This window comes from Pholcus phalangioides, unplaced genomic scaffold (assembly GCF_987345545.1).
Source record: "Pholcus phalangioides strain wild (caught in Gottingen) unplaced genomic scaffold, Ppha-v1.0 ptg000008l_1, whole genome shotgun sequence".
In the NCBI taxonomy this organism is placed as follows: Eukaryota; Metazoa; Arthropoda; class Arachnida; order Araneae; family Pholcidae; genus Pholcus; species Pholcus phalangioides.
Genome location: NW_028301601.1, coordinates 54,447,916 through 54,466,905, shown reverse-complemented (window position 1 = coordinate 54,466,905; position 18,990 = coordinate 54,447,916). Strand labels below are relative to the sequence as shown.

General features: G+C 36.0%; 1 protein-coding gene across 1 annotated transcript in view; it reads left to right on the top strand.

Annotated features, from left to right (window-relative positions):
* Positions 1-18,990, top strand: part of LOC149084534 (protein Wnt-7b-like) — a 76,404-nt gene that overhangs the window by 39,166 nt on the left and 18,248 nt on the right. Inside the window, exon 2 of the mRNA XM_089234951.1 lies at positions 316-542. Within this exon, the coding sequence (XP_089091077.1) occupies positions 316-542 (227 nt within the window). The remainder of the gene's footprint in view (positions 1-315; positions 543-18,990) is intronic.

The window sequence follows — 18,990 nt, the reverse complement described above, 5'->3', positions numbered from 1 at the left end:
TATGATGACATATGATAACAATTCTAGATCATTGATAACAATTCTAGATCATTGATAACATGATAACAATTCGCTCTTAACAATTCTTAACATGATAACCCGGGCTCGAACCCGGGTCCCCGCGATGCGAGTCCGTCTTTATGACCACACTGCAAAAGATTGATTGATGTTAAAGGCAAATATTTTGTTGTATAAATGTGTTCCAGTTTTTTGTAATAAACTCATCTTTTAAAATGGCGGAAACACACACACCGAAAGTAATTTATATTTCGCACTTTTTAATTTTTATTAATTCTTCTTATTTTCCTCATCTAGAGCAGTGCCGTCTGTGATAGCAGTCAGAGCCGCAGATATCTGCAGCAAAATCCCTGGTCTGACGTCTCTCCAGCGAGCCATGTGCCAAACCAGGCCGGACGTCGTTGCCGCGGTCGGTGAAGGGGCGAGGCTAGGAGTCCACGAGTGCCAAAGACAGTTCAAGTATCACAGGTGGAATTGCACAGCCATCGGAAGCAGGGACGTCTTCGGACACGTCCTCGTTGTCGGTAAGAAACTTTGTGGCAAATATGCCCCGTGCATTGCCCCGGGATTGTTTTACAGTCGAATCCCGTTGTAACGAACTCCAAGAGACCGGGGAAATCACTTCGTTATAACGAAATTATAAAGGAATTTCAGGTATTTGTATTGTTCCTATGTAAACTTATCTGGGGGATTAGAAAAGTGTTCGTTAAAACGAGATTTTTTTTCTCTATAACGGTATTCGTTGAAACGGGATTCGACTGTATTTATTCCGTCGGTACTTGTGGTAGAGTTATAAGGCCGATTCACAACCAGTGCGTCACGCCATATTAGGGCGTCACCGAAGTTTCTCGGAATCGTGTGGAGGGGCCGCGAGTTATTCGAAACTTTTATCTTATTCCCACGTTTGGAAATCCTAGGCATCATCTTAGCTGAATGATTACAGTAAAAGCCCGATATAATGAGTACATCTTATAACGAGAGTCACTCCAACGAGTCATTTGCGAATACAATGAAACCTCGATATGACGATACAGTGCGGACCAAGAAAAAATATCGTTGCAGAGTGGGGGGGGGGGGCATTTATCGTTATATCGAGAGATAGCACAATGAAATTTATGCTCTTGTTAGCATAGCTCCTGAATTGCCGTTGTTTGTAGACTCCCATAAAATGCATTTTTGAGTGTTTATTCACCACAAAAAATTTAAATTGATTTGTTGATTAATAAATTTCAGTTGATTCACTTAGTAAAGTAGTTTTCCGCACAACACATTTGTGTATTACACAAAAAAGTAGCGCTTCACGGCAACTTCATTAACTCTTTCGGACGGTAGATAGTGCAAAATACCGATGTTGTTAAACAGCCTCGACAGGACACAAACTGCGAGGAATTTAAACATGTGTCGAATATGTTTTGAAGCGACAAATATATCGTTGTAAACGTGTTTCGAAACATCTTAAAAAAATATCTTTATAGAGGGGGGTTTATCGTAGTAACGAGGTAAAGGATATATCGATGTATCGAGAGGAGTTCAACATTTTAGACTGAAGACCATTCCAAACAAAATTTGGAAAAAAATATCGTTTTTGAGGGATTTATCGTTACATCGAATATCGTTGTAGTGGGGTTTCACTGTAATTGTCGAAACATTGTCGCATCTAAAAGGGAACACAACGAAGCGGTTGACCTACTCTGAAGTAAAGCAATTTGAAAGTCGTATTTTACAGTAGAACAAGGGTGCTCAAACTTGTAGAGAGTACGGGCCACTTCATTGATTTCAAAAAGTGTCGCGGGCACTGAAGTTATTTGGAACAGCGCCGTCGCAGGTCACTTAAGTGATCGGGAAATGTGTCGCTGGCCTCTTGAGTGATCTTTAAATGTGCAACGGGTCGCTTTAGTGCCCTGGAATTGCGCCGTGGATCGCTCAAGTTATCAGTAAATATGCCACGGATCACTTAAGTTATCTGGGAGCGTGCTGCGGGCCGTTCGAGAGATCTTGAACTCTGCCGTGTGTTACTAACGTGGTCTGTAAATGTGCCACGGACCGTTCAAGTTGCTTTAAAATGTGCCGTAGATCCCTCAAGTGATCTGAAAAAAATTCCGTCGGCCGCTAAAATGTCCTGGAACTGCACCGCTGGTCACTAAAATTATCTGTAAATATACCGCGGGTCACATAAGTTATCTGGGAACGTGCAGTAGGCCATTCAAGTTACTTGAAACTGCAACGCGGGTCACTTAAGGTCACCTGGTAATGTGTCGCTTATAGTTCGTTTCTGCAAAATTTGGTTTGAGGTCGCGGGCCACATTTGTTTTCCAACAACAAGTGGGCACCTAACTCAAGTAATTTAATGAATCTTATATAATAGAAGGGGCCAATGGAACCCTGAGTTAAACAGGGACAAAAATAATTGAAGACTTTTAATTATTCCGAAATTATTTCTTTCATTAATTATCAATTTTGATTAGTTCTGAAATAATTTTTAAATTAATTTAGACTTAATTTTTGATTAATTACTGATTGAATTACTAATTATGAAATCAATTTAAATCCGAAATCACTTCAAGTGATTCTTTAATTATTTATTTCGATAATTCTGAAATTATTTTCCATCTCAATATATCTTGATATCATTTCTTTCAATAATTATGAAACTGTTCTTTTGATTGTGAAATAATTTCGATCTGAAATTACAAAATTATTTCTCTTATTGATTTATAAATTATTTTTTTCACTAATTCTGAAATTACTTGTTTCACTAATTCTGAAATTGCTTGTTTCAAAAATTCTGAAATTACTTGTTTCCAAAATTCTGAAATTACTTGTTTCCAAAATTCTGAAATTACTTGTTTAAAAAATTCTGAAATTACTTGTTTCCAAAATTCTGAAATTACTTGTTTCCAAAATTCTGAAATTACTTGTTTAAAAAATTCTGAAATTACTTGTTTCCAAAATTCTGAAATTACTTGTTTAAAAAATTCTGAAATTACTTGTTTCCAAAATTCTGAAATTACTTGTTTCCAAAATTCTGAAATTACTTGTTTCCAAAATTCTGAAATTACTTGTTTCCAAAATTCTGAAATTACTTGTTTCAAAAATTCTGAAATTACTTGTTTCCAAAATTCTGAAATTACTTGTTTCAAAAATTCTGAAATTACTTGTTTCCAAAATTCTGAAATTACTTGTTTCCAAAATTCTGAAATTACTTGTTTCCAAAATTCTGAAATTACTTGTTTCAAAAATTCTGAAATTACTTGTTTCAAAAAATCTGAAATTACTTGTTTCCAAAATTCTGAAATTACTTGTTTCCAAAATTCTGAAATTACTTGTTTCAAAAATTCTGAAATTACTTGTTTCAAAAATTCTGAAATTACTTGTTTCCAAAATTCTGAAATTACTTGTTTCAAAAATTCTGAAATTACTTGTTTAAAAAATTCTGAAATTACTTGTTTAAAAAATTCTGAAATTACTTGTTTCCAATATTCTGAAATTACTTGTTTCCAAAATTCTGAAATTACTTGTTTCCAAAATTCTGAAATTACTTGTTTCAAAAATTCTGAAATTACTTGTTTCCAAAATTCTGAAATTACTTGTTTCAAAAATTCTGAAATTACTTGTTTCCAAAATTCTGAAATTACTTGTTTCCAAAATTCTGAAATTACTTGTTTCAAAAATTCTGAAATTACTTGTTTCAAAAAATCTGAAATTACTTGTTTCCAAAATTCTGAAATTACTTGTTTCCAAAATTCTGAAATTACTTGTTTCAAAAATTCTGAAATTACTTGTTTCAAAAATTCTGAATTTCCATGATTCTGATTCTAGAATTAATCGTTTCTTAAGGTTTTCAACAATTTTTCGAAAATTATCGGCAGGCCACGAGAAAAACCTCCGAGGGCCAAATGTGGCTCGTGGGCAATGCGTTGGAGACCCCCTGCTTTAGAATGTTGATTAAAAATGTGGCCCTCGGAGCATTTTGCAGTGGCCTGTCGATAATTCTGAAAAAAAAATAGCTGTTTATGATAGAAAAATGCTCAAATTACGAAAAAAAATTTTCTCTAAAGAACTCCGGAAACTGAAATCTGTACTACTGTATTTAGAACTGTAAGATACTTTATACAATTTAATAGCAATGCTCTGCACTTGATACATTAAAGGGACCCCGAGCCAAAACAGTTTTTGAGGCCTATGTGATTTCATATAGGCTACATATTTGAGCAGTCAAATTCGTCATCCAAATCTTTCCATAATTACATAATTTACAGAGATAATTTATCTTGATGAAAGAAATAATTTTAGAATTATTGAAAGAATAATTTCATAATTGATAAAAATTCATAGCTATTAAAAAATAATTCCAGAACTACTGATAGAAATAATTCCACAACTACTGATAGAAATAATTCCAGAACTACTGATAGAAATAATTCCAGAACTACTGATAGAAATAATTCCAGAACTACTGATAGAAATAATTCTAGAACTCGTGATAGAAATAATTGCAAAACTATTGAGAACAATTTCAGAATTGTCAATTATATTCGATAATTTTAATCAAATATTTCAAAATTTTCAAAACTGATAATTCATGAGAAGAAAAATTAAGAATTTTTGAAAGAAATAGTTTCATGATAAATGAAAATTTTAAAATAATGAAAAAACGATTTCGGAATTATAGGGGACGAATTTCAGATTTAATAAAAGAAATAATTCATCGAAGAGATCAATCAATTAATTTATTAATGAAAGGAAGTTATTTTAAAATAAAAATTCAAATTTACGGAGAGAAACTAATTCAGAGTAAATAAAAACAATTCGCAATAATTTGAATTAGGGGAGGGAAGCCTGTTTCATAGCCGAGAATACCACGGTATGACTTGGTGGCCCGTGGGTTCCGTGGAAAGTTCAATTTGGACCGTAATGTTTGAAATGTGTCAAGACCGCTGCCGTAGATCAAAATTCTGTGGTGTTTGGTCAGAACACGATGTCTCCAAAAAAATAGCTTTTTGATCTAAAAGTAAGTCTTGCTAATTATAGCTAATTACAAGTGAGATAAATGCACAAATACGTGCGTACGGCTAAACAACATGCTGATGTATGATATTTTCATTTGTATTTGTGTGTATGGGGGCCGTGCAAGTATTTACGTCGGCAAATTTTTAGCCATTTTTGACCCCCTCCCCCCTGTCAGCAAAATTTCGTCAGCACTGTCCCATACCTCCTAACGCATATTGGTGGGATCAGAAACGTAAGCGGGAGGGGAGGGGAGCATAGGGGGCTCGTTTCCCCAAACGACAAAAAAAAAAATTTTAATGTAATAAAAAATTAATTAAAATTTCGAAAGAAAATACCTTTGTATATTACTAAAATCAATTTATGTTAATTTCAATGCAATGCTATTTGAAGGGTAAGAACTGAAAATAAAATTTCGCTTTAAGAAATCCATTGTGACCCACCCTTTAAGCCATATATGGTAAACCCTTGGCCCGCGGGACAAATGTGGCCCTGAAGGTGTTCTGATGTGGCTTGCCCCCCTGAAACCTAATTTTGTAAAAGTGAACTAAGCGGCACATTTACAAATCGCTTATGTGACCCGTGGTACAATTCCAGAGCATTTAAGTGGCCCGTGACACATTTTCAGATCACTGAAGCAAGCCTCAAAGATCACTTTCACATTCAAAGATCACTTAAGTAACCCACGACACAGTTCCGGAACACTTGAACGATCCGTGGCACATTTTAGAGATCTCTTAAGTGACGTGTGGTACAGTTTTAGAGCACTTAAGCGGTCCCCAGTGCGGCTCTAAATCACTCAAGTTATCCGCGGGACAATCCCAGATTACTTAACTGATCCGTGGCATAATTACGGATCACTTGAGTGATGCGTGGCACATTTCCATAGCATTTAAGCAGCCCGGACACATTTCCTGAGCACGTGATCGATCCGTGAAACATTTAGGGATCTACTAAAGATCCCTAATACACCTACTATCCCTATACCTACACTGTAGGGGACTTATCAATAGGGAGAATGTTAGTGCAGGCCCAATAGGCTTTCAAAGTTATTGGTGGCCCATTAACTATCGGAAGGTGTTTTTCCGTTTTCGGCGCACCGAATAAGATGCCATTACGAATATTTCGTATTTTCATAAAGGGTGGTTTATGACGTAAGCATCTTCCAAACCCCCCTTATCATCAAAAGCCAGCAAATCGGAACCCCCTCCCCCATCGATGCTGACGTAATACTTGAATGACCCCCCACGCATTATTTTTTATTTTTTTTACCTCAAAACTGTGATATTTGGAGTTACCATGTTCTGACCAAACAACACGAAATTCCACCATCTTATCCAATCGCGATGTGCACGAAACCGTACGTATCTCCGTCTTTAAGATGCTTGCAGACATCTTGTCCGATTCCTTCGGCTATTGAAGAAAAGAATGAGGGCAAGAAGAAGATTTATTAGATCTTTTTCTCCCCTCTTTTCGGCCTTCGGTTGCAAAATGCGCTTGTCTTTTTCTTGCAAAAAAAAAAAGAACGAGAAGTTTCACAAATGGACTGGAATTTCGCTCGATTTCAAAGCGGGAAATATAATTGCCAAGACAGGCGGAGAAACGAAAACGATCCCGACGATTTATTTCAACTGATGAACGTCCATTTCAGTGTAAAGATGGGCGTCCACCTCCCTTTTTATAAAGGAAAGATGGATCCGATTCCTCTTTGAATGATTGGGATATCGAATGATTTCAATCGTCCTTTTACTGTATTTCTCTTCTTGTTAGAGAGGGATAAATAATACATAGATATTTATTTCATTATCATTTTTCCTCTCAGTATCCGATTCGATTCAGCAATTAGATGTTGTGACACGTCGTCGGTGAGGTTGTTATTATGTGGAACGCGTAAAGGAAATTACTCAGATGTTTTGAGGGTTGTTAACCTCTTACTTACCTTAATTTATTGTTGTTATTAGTATTATTACTGTTCGGTTTTTTTTTTTATGATGTTTCGAATTTGGAGGTTTTTAAAGAAAGGAAAATTTGTGTTGCTTTTTTTGCTAGTTTTTTCGTTGGTCATTGGGAATTATTGAAATATTTCATGTCCTGCGCTTTTATATGAATGTGTTTCGTTAATTTAGTTTTTAGAAAATTTTTATTCAGAAATTTCTAAAAAATAAATTAACCAAACACATTCATATAAAGCGATTTAGAAATTTTTATTCAGAAATTTCTAATTTTTTTGTTTAGAAATTTCTAATTTTTAATCTCTGTTTTTACTTAGACTTCTTTTTGAATAAAGCAAAAATTTCTGCTGATTTCTTAAATTTACATAATTAGTTTTTTTTTATTATTCTTATGAAAAAAACAAAAACCTTATAGTTTTTATGTATTATTTTATATGCACTTCCATTTCTATAATTTTCCTTTTTCGTGGTTTCTTTTTCCTTTAATATTTTTTCTTTTTTCTTCAAATTCTTCTCTCTTTTCTTTAAATTTTTCTCTCTTTTCTTTAAATCTTTTTTCTTTTTTTGAAATTTTCTCTCTTTTCTTTAAACCTTTTTTCCTTTTCTTTAAATCGTTTTTATTGGCTTTAAATATTTTCTCTCTTTTCTTTAAATTTTTCTCTCATTTCTTTAAATTTTTGTATTATTTTCTGGTTTTGTTATTTTTTGGTTAATATGTATTTAATTTTTGGAAAAAATATATACGTATTTGATTTTCCCCAATTTTTTTTCCTTTTCTGTCTGTTCAAAGTTTTTTTCCCAAGTGTTATTTCCATTTTACTTTTTTAAAAATATTTCAAATTTATTTAATGGCTTTCCCTTTTTAGTTTTTTTCGCAATTTTTTTTTCAATTATCTATTTATTATTTTAGATATTTTTCCGATTCATATTTTTTGAAAACAAACTTTTTCCCCTTCCATTTTCTCTTTTTTTTTCAATTTTTTCATTTCTTAACTTTTTCTCAATTTTAGAAACAACTTTGTGCAATTTACAAAGAATTTTTTTTTTCACCTAAATTTTTCAAATTCTTCTAAAAAAAAATTTATAGTTTTGTTCTTTAATATTTTTGTTCACAATAATTTTTTTTTAAATATTTTTCGAAATTTTCTCCCTTTCTTCTTACATTTTCCTTATAATATTCATTCCAAACATATCATGAATCATTCGATAATGCTGTATGATTTCATGACCGACAACCCTCAAATAGGAATTTTCACACACATCAAGCACACCTATTTCCTTTGGCGTCATAAGAATGAATCATATCAAAAACAGTTTTTATGAATAAACTCATGTTTCTTTATTGTTACATACGCTTTGTTCCTATTCAGGAGCATTTTACTCAGGCGTTTTCGAAACCGAGAAATTGACATTAACAGACAGAAAAGTCACTACCCAATAGACACCTCCAAAGAAAATGCGTCTCGTCATGTCTTTGACACCTCTATCAACAGATCAAAGAATGATATACAGGGCGTTTCATCAAAAATGCCCAAAAGAGATATGAATCCCGCGGTTAACTTTAGAATTCAATTAAAATCTGAAAAAAAAAATTAATTAAAAACAAAGAAGAGCAGAGAAACTGCGCAAGTTGTTGCATTCATTCAACCTACAAAAAAAATATTCATGGAAAAAATACGAGAATTCAAATTCTTATACGGCTCCAAATCTAAAAAATATCGATTAATATCGAACGAAATTTGCATTTCTTTCTAATTACGCCAAGAGAAATTTATTTCTGAATAGAAATTTGCTGAATATCGATGCTAAAATGTAAAGTATATTTGTCTATGTGAAGAATAAGCCTCTAAAGCTTACCGGTCGAACACAAGGCCGTGGGTCAGATGTTGCCTTCGGAGTCGTCTGATGTGGCCCGCCACCTGAAATGTAATTTTATGAAAATTAACCAAACGACGCATTTACAGGACCGCTCAGGTGGCTCGCGGCACATTTTCTGATCACTTATGGAGGCCTGCGGTAAATTTACAGATCGCCTGGTTGACCGCGGCGCAGTTCCAGAGAAATAGGGAACTCGCAGAACATTTGCAGGTCACTTAAGTGATCCGCGGCACGTTTCCAGGTCACTTTCGGTACCCGCGGCATATTTACAGATAATTTAAGTAACTCGTGGTACAGTTCCGCATCATTCAAGTAGCCCGTGGTATCTCCAGATCACTTAAGTAACTTGCGGTACAGTTCCACATCATTCAAGTACAGTTCCACATCATTCAAGTACAGTTCCACATCATTCAAGTACAGTTCCACATCATTCAAGTACAGTTCCACATCATTCAAGTACAGTTCCACATCATTCAAGTGGCCCGGAGTATCTCTAAATCACTGAATTAACTCACGGTACAGTTCTGCATCATTCACGTGGCCCGCGGTATTTCTAGATCACTCAAGTAACTCACGGTACAGTTCCGCATCATTCAAGTGGCCGCGGTATCTGTAAGATCACTTAAGTAACTCGCGGTATAGTTCCGCATCACTCAAGTGGCCCGCTGTATCTCTAGATCACTTAAGTAACTGGCGGTATACTTCCACGTCATTCAAGTGGCCCGCGCTATCTCTAGATCACTTGAGCAAACCGTGACGCATTCACAGATCATTTAAGTGGCCCGCAGCACGTTCCCAGCTCACTTTGGATCAGACACACACCGCACATCTTTTTCAGATCATTTAAGCGACCTGCGGCGCTGTCACAGATCACTCAAGTGGCCCGCGACACGTTTACAAACCAATCTCACTGTCCCGAAAATTGCGCACCTTCGATATAAAGCAGTGTTTCCAAAAGTGGGTAATATTGCCCCCCTGGTGGGCGATGGAATGATCCGGGGGGGGGGGATAGAAGCTACGGACTTAACATAGGGTCCTATGGGTTCACTTGAGTTTGGGGGGGCGATGCGAGGAAAAAAAAAAATGCTGATGAAGGGGGCGATGGAACAAAAAAGTTTGGGAAACTATGGTATAAAACAGCGGTTTTCAACATTTTTTGACTCGTAGAGCCCTTTTCAGTATATAATTTCTTTGGCGGAACCCTGTTTGACTCAAGGAGCCCTTTTTGTATATAATTTTGGTGGTGGACCCCTGTAGACCTCTTTTTTTTTATTTATCTATCAAATTTACTGATTTATTTTATTTTCTCGAGTCGCCGCGGAGCCCTCGGGAAGTGCACACGGAGCACCAGTTGAGAACCGCTGGTATAAAGAATATTAAAAAAAACAAAAATCAATCACACACTCATGTTCTCACCCATGAGCATTTCCAAAGAAATAGGAATGGTCATAAACCACAGCCACTCGCGCATTCTAAAAACCACACATATACGAAAACATCAGCCCCGGGGGTTTGTTTTCCGCGTTAGTTACCATAGATAAAAATCTCCTTTATTTTCCTTAATATTTCCCTTCTGGAAGTGAGGAGGGCAAAAGAACAGAAGCCAATAGTGATTTAATAAGCGGTTATCGACGACACCAAACCGCGATAGGAGCCTCTTATCGACCTCTGATGGATGGATAAATTATCTCTACCTTCAAATTATATCGGGGTTTTTTTTTTAATATTTTTTTATTTTGATACCTTTTAGGTGTCCCGCTAGCTTTTTTTCTCCTATTATTATTATTATTTTCTTTGCACGTGGGACAGTCATTTTGACACGGATACAATTAGAGAAGTGCTACCGGTGCCTTCTCTGGGGGGTTTTTTTTTTTGCGGTACTTACTTACCTCTCGAAAAGAAATCGACAACAGGTTGTCCGTAAAAAAGAAAGGAACGTACAATTAATTATCTCTCAAGTCCTTTATTAACAAAGAACTGCCGAGAGAACCACGTTTTTACGCGACACTTCCCCAAAATTATTTATAACCCTCCGTACTGTTAATGTAATAGTGTACTCCATCTTTCTTTGTGTGCGTAGAAGTTACTTTTGAGATGTCGAGAGGTCTTGTAAGAGCTATTAGGCTAATAGTTTTCTTTCTCTTATCCTCTGAGATGACAGGGTAGAAAAGAGAGAGAGAGAGAGAAAAAACGATCTTATCCCCGTCTTATCAGATTCTTATCTTGTGTAATCTTTATACGTATGGGAATGATTTGCAGTCCTTTCGGTATGGGGGCCCCCTCCAGTCACGTGGGTGCTGGAGGGTCACGTGTGGTGTTTCGGTGTCTCTGAGTCGTGTTGTGTTGTGCTGGATCGATGGATTACAAATGTGGAAGCCAAACAATCAACACTTGTACGGGTTTTTTTTGTTTTGTTTTTATGTTATTTTAATTTTCATGAACGTAATTCACTAGACCAGTGTTTTTCAACCCGTGGACGGCGAGTACTTTGTAAGGGGTTCATTTATTACCATTGGTGACACGTTTAGTGCTGTGGAATTGTAATCAATTGCTAAAATTTTTGTATGATATGCACATTGTTAAAAAGCAATGCGTTTTGGATTTTATGGGGGGGGGGAGAAGGGAGTGCTAGAAATTGTTTTCGCTACGGGGGAGTAGGTCAACACCACCTATAGAACAAGGCCTCCGCAAGCAGCTCGTGACGTCACTGAAGAAGGCCATTTCACCTATTGCCATTGGATATAGCAGGCTGACGCATGCGATATCTTAACCTTTTTTTTTGCAGCATACCCAATGGCGATACGAGAAATGGCCTTCTTCGTTGACGTCAAGAGCTTCGTGCGGAGGCCTTGTTCTATAGGTGGTGTTGAGTAGGTCCGTAGAGCATTGAACTTCACTGCAGGGGATCCGTGTGGACCTGCGGGGCTGACAGGACTCTAGCCCTGCGGCGATTTCTATTGTTTTTTGTTTTCTCACGCTGTAGATTCTTGCTAAAAATTCACTATCGAGGTTGTATGGTACTATTTTAGCTAGCAAATTTGCTATGGAGGAGGCCACGCCGAAGATCCCAGGCTAGGTGGAGGGAGGTCGACGACATCAGAAAGGTTGGGAAACACTGTACTTGATTGTTTTCCTAGGCTTTACTGCTTTCAAACCAAACACAATCTGGTCTATTGCCATGGGCAATTTACTACCGAGTGAATTGTGCCGGAAGTGTGGGTGCGTGTACCTAACAGTCTGAGTGCGTATCTATAGTGTTGTGCCTGGTTTTTTTAAGTGCTGCTATCTATATTTCAGAAGTGAAGTGAATGAAGTGTATTGATTGCATATTTGTACCGTTTGTAGGCCTGTTGCTCTCTGTGACGAGACCTTTTAAAGGGGAGATCGGCTCGCATTCGCTCCGTGAAGTTGGGAACCACTGAAGACCAACTTCAAATACGTTAGTCTAGAAAACAAACTACGGACCGGTGATAATAGTTGAAAAATTTCGCGAAGAATTGGAGAAATAGTTTGCGGACCGGCAAAAAGTGCATAGACTGAAAAAAAGAAATTCGGGCCGGCAAAAAAATAAATGGAGAAATGTGAGAAAAAAATTGGGATTGGCAAAAAATTAATTAATGAACAAAACAAATAATTTGTTTTGTTCAACTGAGAGGCAGATCTGCCTACCTTAATTTGAAACCAAGAGTTTTGGTTTGATTGTATATCGTTTTTCTGCTGGGCTACTGGTGAGGTCATTAGTAGAGAATATGGTTTATGGGCACCCAGTAGGAACCACTAGCGTAGTTTTTAATTTAGGTTGGGGATAGGCTAGGGCCCCCGGGAGAGGAGACATGATAATGACGATGTATGGCACAGTTCTACATGCAACGATTTCGTACCACTGACATAAGAACATTTAATTTTTTAAAGAAAACATCTTGAGCAGGATTGCTCACTCAGCGTCCGATTGACAGACCTTGTCGTATAGCCCAAAGGGCCAGCACGAGGCTTAGATGACAACCTGCATGTATCCGACGCAGAAATGAGCTGGCCAAATCACAAATGGATGGAGACACCTACGAACTTGTGTGTAAAATTCGCATTTTTTACCGATTTTCACGAATTTGAATGACTAATTAATTAGTTGATTATGATCTTAATTATCATCAGGATCGTTGTGATTGATAAATGACAAGCTTTCAAATTTATGAAAATTAGAAAATTCGCATTTTTACTAATTCTCATGAAAGTTACTAAATGTTAGTTTGGAAAAACCGAAGTGCTTGGTAAAAGCCCGAAATGTATACGTTTTCAAGCGTATTTCGGGCTTTTACCAACTCGACTTGGTAAAACCTAGGATTTACCACTCTCTCTTCGGGCTTTTACCGTAACATATACATTAGTGTACAATATGAAAATATCTCCCAGTATCTCTAACCTTACTGTAGCCTATGGATTCTCGTTTATCCAATTTTGGCTTTTAAATAGGTTTTATCTTTTTTATAGCGTTATTTTCGGTGTTTTAAATCTTTTTAAATTTTGAGCAAAAGAACCCGTAACGAATCGAACGAAATTTCATAGAAATTTATGGGGAAAACGCGTTTCGACTTACTAGGATTTCGCCTAACGAACGGGATTCCGGAACGAACCATTTTCGTTAGCCGAGTATCACTGTACTCATATTTTCTTTTCAATGACCATGTATGCGTCAATGACATTTCTTTCAAACCAAATAAAAATTTGGTTTTCAACAAAATAATTCGATATTTCAAGTGCCATCTATTGAACAAAATATATACATTTGATATTTTCATGTGAGTGCCAAATGTAGTAAAACAGTTTTATGTTGAATATCATTATTTTACTAGTTTTTTTTTTAAAATAATATTCATTGTTTTAGTTTTAGTTTCAGAAAAGAATTTTTGAAATAGATTATGCAAGTTTTAATATTTCAAAAAAATAATATTTTATATATATTAACATTATTAATTATAACTTCATATTTATGTTATAATTATATTATAATTACGATTTCTAAGGTTCTTGGAAGATGCTAATTGTGAGGATGGGTCGTTCTATAAAATTTATAGAGCACAAAAACCCCGTAGCCAAAGACTTACATCTATCCATGCCCCGCATGGACTGGTATATACAGATGAAGATAAGGTAGAAGTATTTGCAGATACCTTTGAACTGCAATTCTCACCAAACACTAATACTTCAAATGTTCAGGTCGAGAGAGTGCTTAGAACTATTAATGAATATTTTGATAACCCTCCACCTGAAACACAAACAGCTCTCACTCCAACAGATATCAATGAATTAAAAACAACAATAAAACATTTGAAAATTCGGAAAGCATCTGGGCATGACCTAATTTCAAATATGGCACTGAAGAATTTGCCCAATAATATTTTAGAATATATTGTCAAAATTTTTAATAGATTGCTGAAGCTCAAATATTTTCCATCTAACTGGAAAACAGCAATTGTTAAAATTATACCAAAAGCTGACCAAGATTTGCACTTTCCAAGCAATTGGAGACCCATCTCATTGCTTAGTAATTTTGGAAAATTATTCGAGAGAGTTGTGGTAACGCGTATCAACACTTACGAAAAATCTCATCCAACAATTGGGCCCGAACAACATGGATTTAGAGACGGTCATTCTACAACCACACAATTATTAAGAGTTATGGAAACACTCCAAGAAGCTAGAATTTATCATGATACAGCTGCAGTTGCACTGTTGGATTTAAGTAAGTCATTTGACAAAGTGTGGCATGAGGGGTTGCTCTATAAAATGATTAGAATGGCCCTACCCTTTAGCATAATTAAAATTGTACGTCATTATCTGGCAGCAAGAACTTTTTATGTAAAAATCAATGACACAATATCTACAACTAGACGAATTAGGTCATCTATAGTGCAAGGCAGTGTTTTAGGACCTTGCCTCCACAATTATCACATGAATGATTTTCCAGTGGTCATTAAGGGTATTACTGCGCTGTACGCAGACGATTCAATAATAATTTGTACAGATAGAAAACCACAGAAGGCATTAAGTAATTTACAAGAATTAATTGATCAAGTCGAAACATGGTGCGAAAACAGCAGAGTTGAACTAAATGCAGATAAGACAGTATTTATGTGGATCACAGGAAAATTAAATCTACCCCCAGATTCTGGAATAGTGGTTGAGGGAAAATTCATTGAACCTGTTATAAGTACTAAATACTTGGGAATAATAATTGACAAACGATTGATATTTGTGTAACAACGCAATTATGTAATACAAAGAGCTGACGTAGCAAAACACACTTTAAAACGCATACTTGCAAGCAGATCAACATTGACTATCAAGAACAAATTAAATGTATACAAAATGGCTATCAGATCCATACTTTTATATGCTGCACCAGTGTGGCTCTATTCGAGCAATCAACACATGGTTAAATTAGAACAATATCAAAACAATAAGGGATATATGCTGGGAGCCACAATTGTGTGGTTCATCAGGAATAGAAGTATAAGAAACGATATAGGAATGCCCACCATACACGCCTTTACTCAAAAGCTGGCTAATAATCTCTTCCAAACTCTTGAAGAGTCAGAATACCAACATCTTAGGGAAATATCCACTTACCCAAAAGATCAGATATCAGCTTTTTCCAGGCCCAAAAACTTTCTGGTTATGAAAAGACAGGAGGTACCGGGATTGTGAAAAATGTATATAAGAAACTATATATAATTAGACCAACTGCAAAATATCAAATTTGTAGATAATATATATTTAATCAAATAATCATAATTAACCGCATTTAATAACATATAATCGCATTTATTAATATGATATGTGGTTGACGCTGAATATAAAAATGAGAGTAGGTAATATATGCATTATGATGAATGATTAATGTTAAAAGAATAGCATTAATTATAACTTAATGACGCCCTAACAGGCTGATGAAGTGACATTCTGTCACTGCCCTGTTGAGTGACTTTCTGCCTTTTATTTCCTCTCCAGCCTGCTTAAGCTTTCTTTCCCCCCTACATTAATAACCCAGTATGGGAAGGAAATATTAAACTCTAAGTAGTTTAAAAATATTAGTTTTAAAATAATAAAATTTTGATATAAAACATATACAACCATGGCGAAAATCGCACTACTAGTCCAGGATGGCTAAGAAATGACTCAGGGGTATGCACTGTTTGCCAATTTCAGTCGGAACTCACAGGCCACTATGTCATATTTAGGATTTAGGATAATTGCATCAAAGTAGTCTGTTTCACATTATTAAAACAGATAGCTGGTGAAATGGAATTTAATTCCCGCCGCTATTTTTCACACCGTTTTGAAAATTATCGAAATTTCTCGATTGTTAATACAGTCTGTCCCGGATTTTTTGCACAGAAGATAAGGTGAAATGGTTTTCTCACTTCTGGAAATTTGAATTATGTTTTACAGTCTCATATACACACATTCTTTTTTAATGTGCAAATTTGTATACAGGATGCATAGCTAACAGATGGCACCACAACTTACTGGCGAACCGTTGATCCTAGAGAGGCATACGCCTAATTAAAAATATATCCAAATAGAGTGTGGACTTCAGATATCTGTCATTCATACTTCAAGGGGTCGTATAGTTATTAAAATAAAAATAATGGTTTATATGGACATCCCGTGCTTAAAGACCCAATTAGATAAATACAAATACAACGCCACAGCAGGCAAAATGCCCAACGAGGTGGCTGGGAAAAAGATACCCATAAAAATATGGATGCTATATATTTAAGCAGCTATAAAATACAGCAACCCAATTAAAAATGCAATTAACAAAAATTATAAACAATATATACACATGATAAAATATTATACAATGCCCATAAAGAATACTTATGGTTGTCTTCCTCATAGTATTGGTGAGTACATTGAGTTGTTGCCCTGCATCTCTTGTGGCCAACAAAAGAAATTCCCTCGATTCAAAATGCAATATCCTCTGTGGTATTTGAATTTAAAAAAGAAGTGGGGGAAAAAACAACATAAATGAGGAGCAAACGTTTTCCGTTAATTCAGTTGATTAATTCAGATCACTTAATTGATCTGCGGGACATTTACAGATCACTTGAGTAACTCAGGAGACAATTGTAGATCACTTGAGTAACATGTGAGACAATTGCAGATCAAGTGGGCATGTTTTCAAATCAGTGTCTTGCGGTCTCCTAAAGGTGGAACACCCTTGCTTCGAGGGGGATACCTTTTAACATTAAAAACAGTTTGAGCGCATGATAAAATGGCATGACGTCAATGTAATTGAATAAAAATTGATTAAAAATATGTCTAAAGGGTTCAGTTCGCGAAATGACGCAAAATATTGAGGGAAATTTTATTGACTCAATTTTATTTGAAAAGTTAGATTTTAAATTCAAATTTATTTAATTTCGAAATTTGAAATTTAATTTCAAACAAGATTCAGTCAATGAAATCTCAAATATTTGCTTCATTTAACGAACTGAACAGTGTCCTTTAGGCATATTTTGAATCAGTTTTTATTATATTACATTGACGTCATGCCATTTTATCATGCGCTCAAGCTGTTTTTAATGCATTATCTTGAAAATTTGTAAAAAAATTAAGTATTGGAGGTATGTGAAACTTTATACTGACATATTATAGCATATGCAATCAAAAATATATGTGAAAAATTTGAAATGAAACATTGGTTAAGTAGTAATGACATTTCTATTAGAGCATGAGTTCTTAACCTTTTTCAGCAGCGACCCAAAATCAACAAAAATATTAGCTTCACGACCCATACAAGGGACTGGTTCTTCTTGGAAATTAATGAAACCAGTGTCACAATAAGTCCATTTATAACAAATCTGTGAGTGTATTTGTACGACTCCTCCAGGAAGCTCTTGTGAATCGAGTTTGGGTCGTGGCCCATAGCTGAAGAATCCCTGGCTGAAATCAATGTATAATTCCTCTCGGAGCCCCTGGCTGTAAGTGGATTTGTACAACCCTCTTCTCGGAAGAATCGGCGAATCAAATTCGTGTCGTGACCGATAACTCAAGATTCTCTTTCTCCAAGTGGATTTGTTGATTCTTTTCTCGGAGACTAATCAAATTAGTGTCGTGACTGATAACTCAAGAATCTCTGTCTCTACGTGGATTGTGTGACTTCTTAGAACTCCCCCCCCCCCCACGGATCAAATTAGTGTCGTGACGGGTAACTCAAGAATCTCTGGCTCCAAGTGAATTTGTTGACTTTTCTCGGAATTCCCCCCCCCCTCCACGGATCAAATTAGTGTCGTGTCTGATAACTCAAGAATCTCTGGCTCCAAGTGGATTTGTGTGACTCTTCTCGGAACCTCCCCCTCCTCCCCACTAATCAAATTAGTGTCGTAACTGATAGCTCAAGAATCTCTGGCTGGCTCCAAGTGGATTTGTGTTTGACTCTTCTCGAAAAATCCCCTACGAATCAAGTAATGGTCGTGACCATAACTGCAGAATCCTGGCTGTAAATGGATTTGCAAAACCCTTCTCGGAAAAGACCCTTGAATTCGAAAAATCCCTTGCTTGCTGTAAGTTCAGTTGAACGACTCATCTTCGAAGCTCCTGCGAATCAATCTTGGGTCGTGACCCATAGCTCAAGAATCCCTGACTTCTTTTTTTTTTAAGCCCCATCTCGGAAGCCCCCTGAGAATCAAGTTTGGATCGTCACCCCAAAGCTCAAGATTCCCTGGTTATTTCCTGGCTCAAGATTTCCTTTGAATTTGAAGAATCCCCGGCGGTTAGTGGGTTCGAACGACCCATCTTAGTATCCCCCTGTGACCCGCGTTTTGGTCGTGACCCGTAGGTTAAGAACCCCTGGATTAGAGCATAGCTTTTTCACCACGTTAAAGGTATCAACTCCCCTTTAAAAGAAAGTGCACCGTATTCAAATATTTATTATTAATAGCCTAGAAAGAAATAAGAAGCAAACCATTATCCGAGGGTGGAGGGGGCATCAAAAGGGTCGCTCAATATATACAAAAAAAACGGGTATCTCTCTTAATATATTTTTCTTTTCTTACTTTTTTTTTGCTATATAATTGGCATTTTTTTTCCTGCAGAAAGTTGGAAAAGATATTTAAAAAGAAAAGAAAAT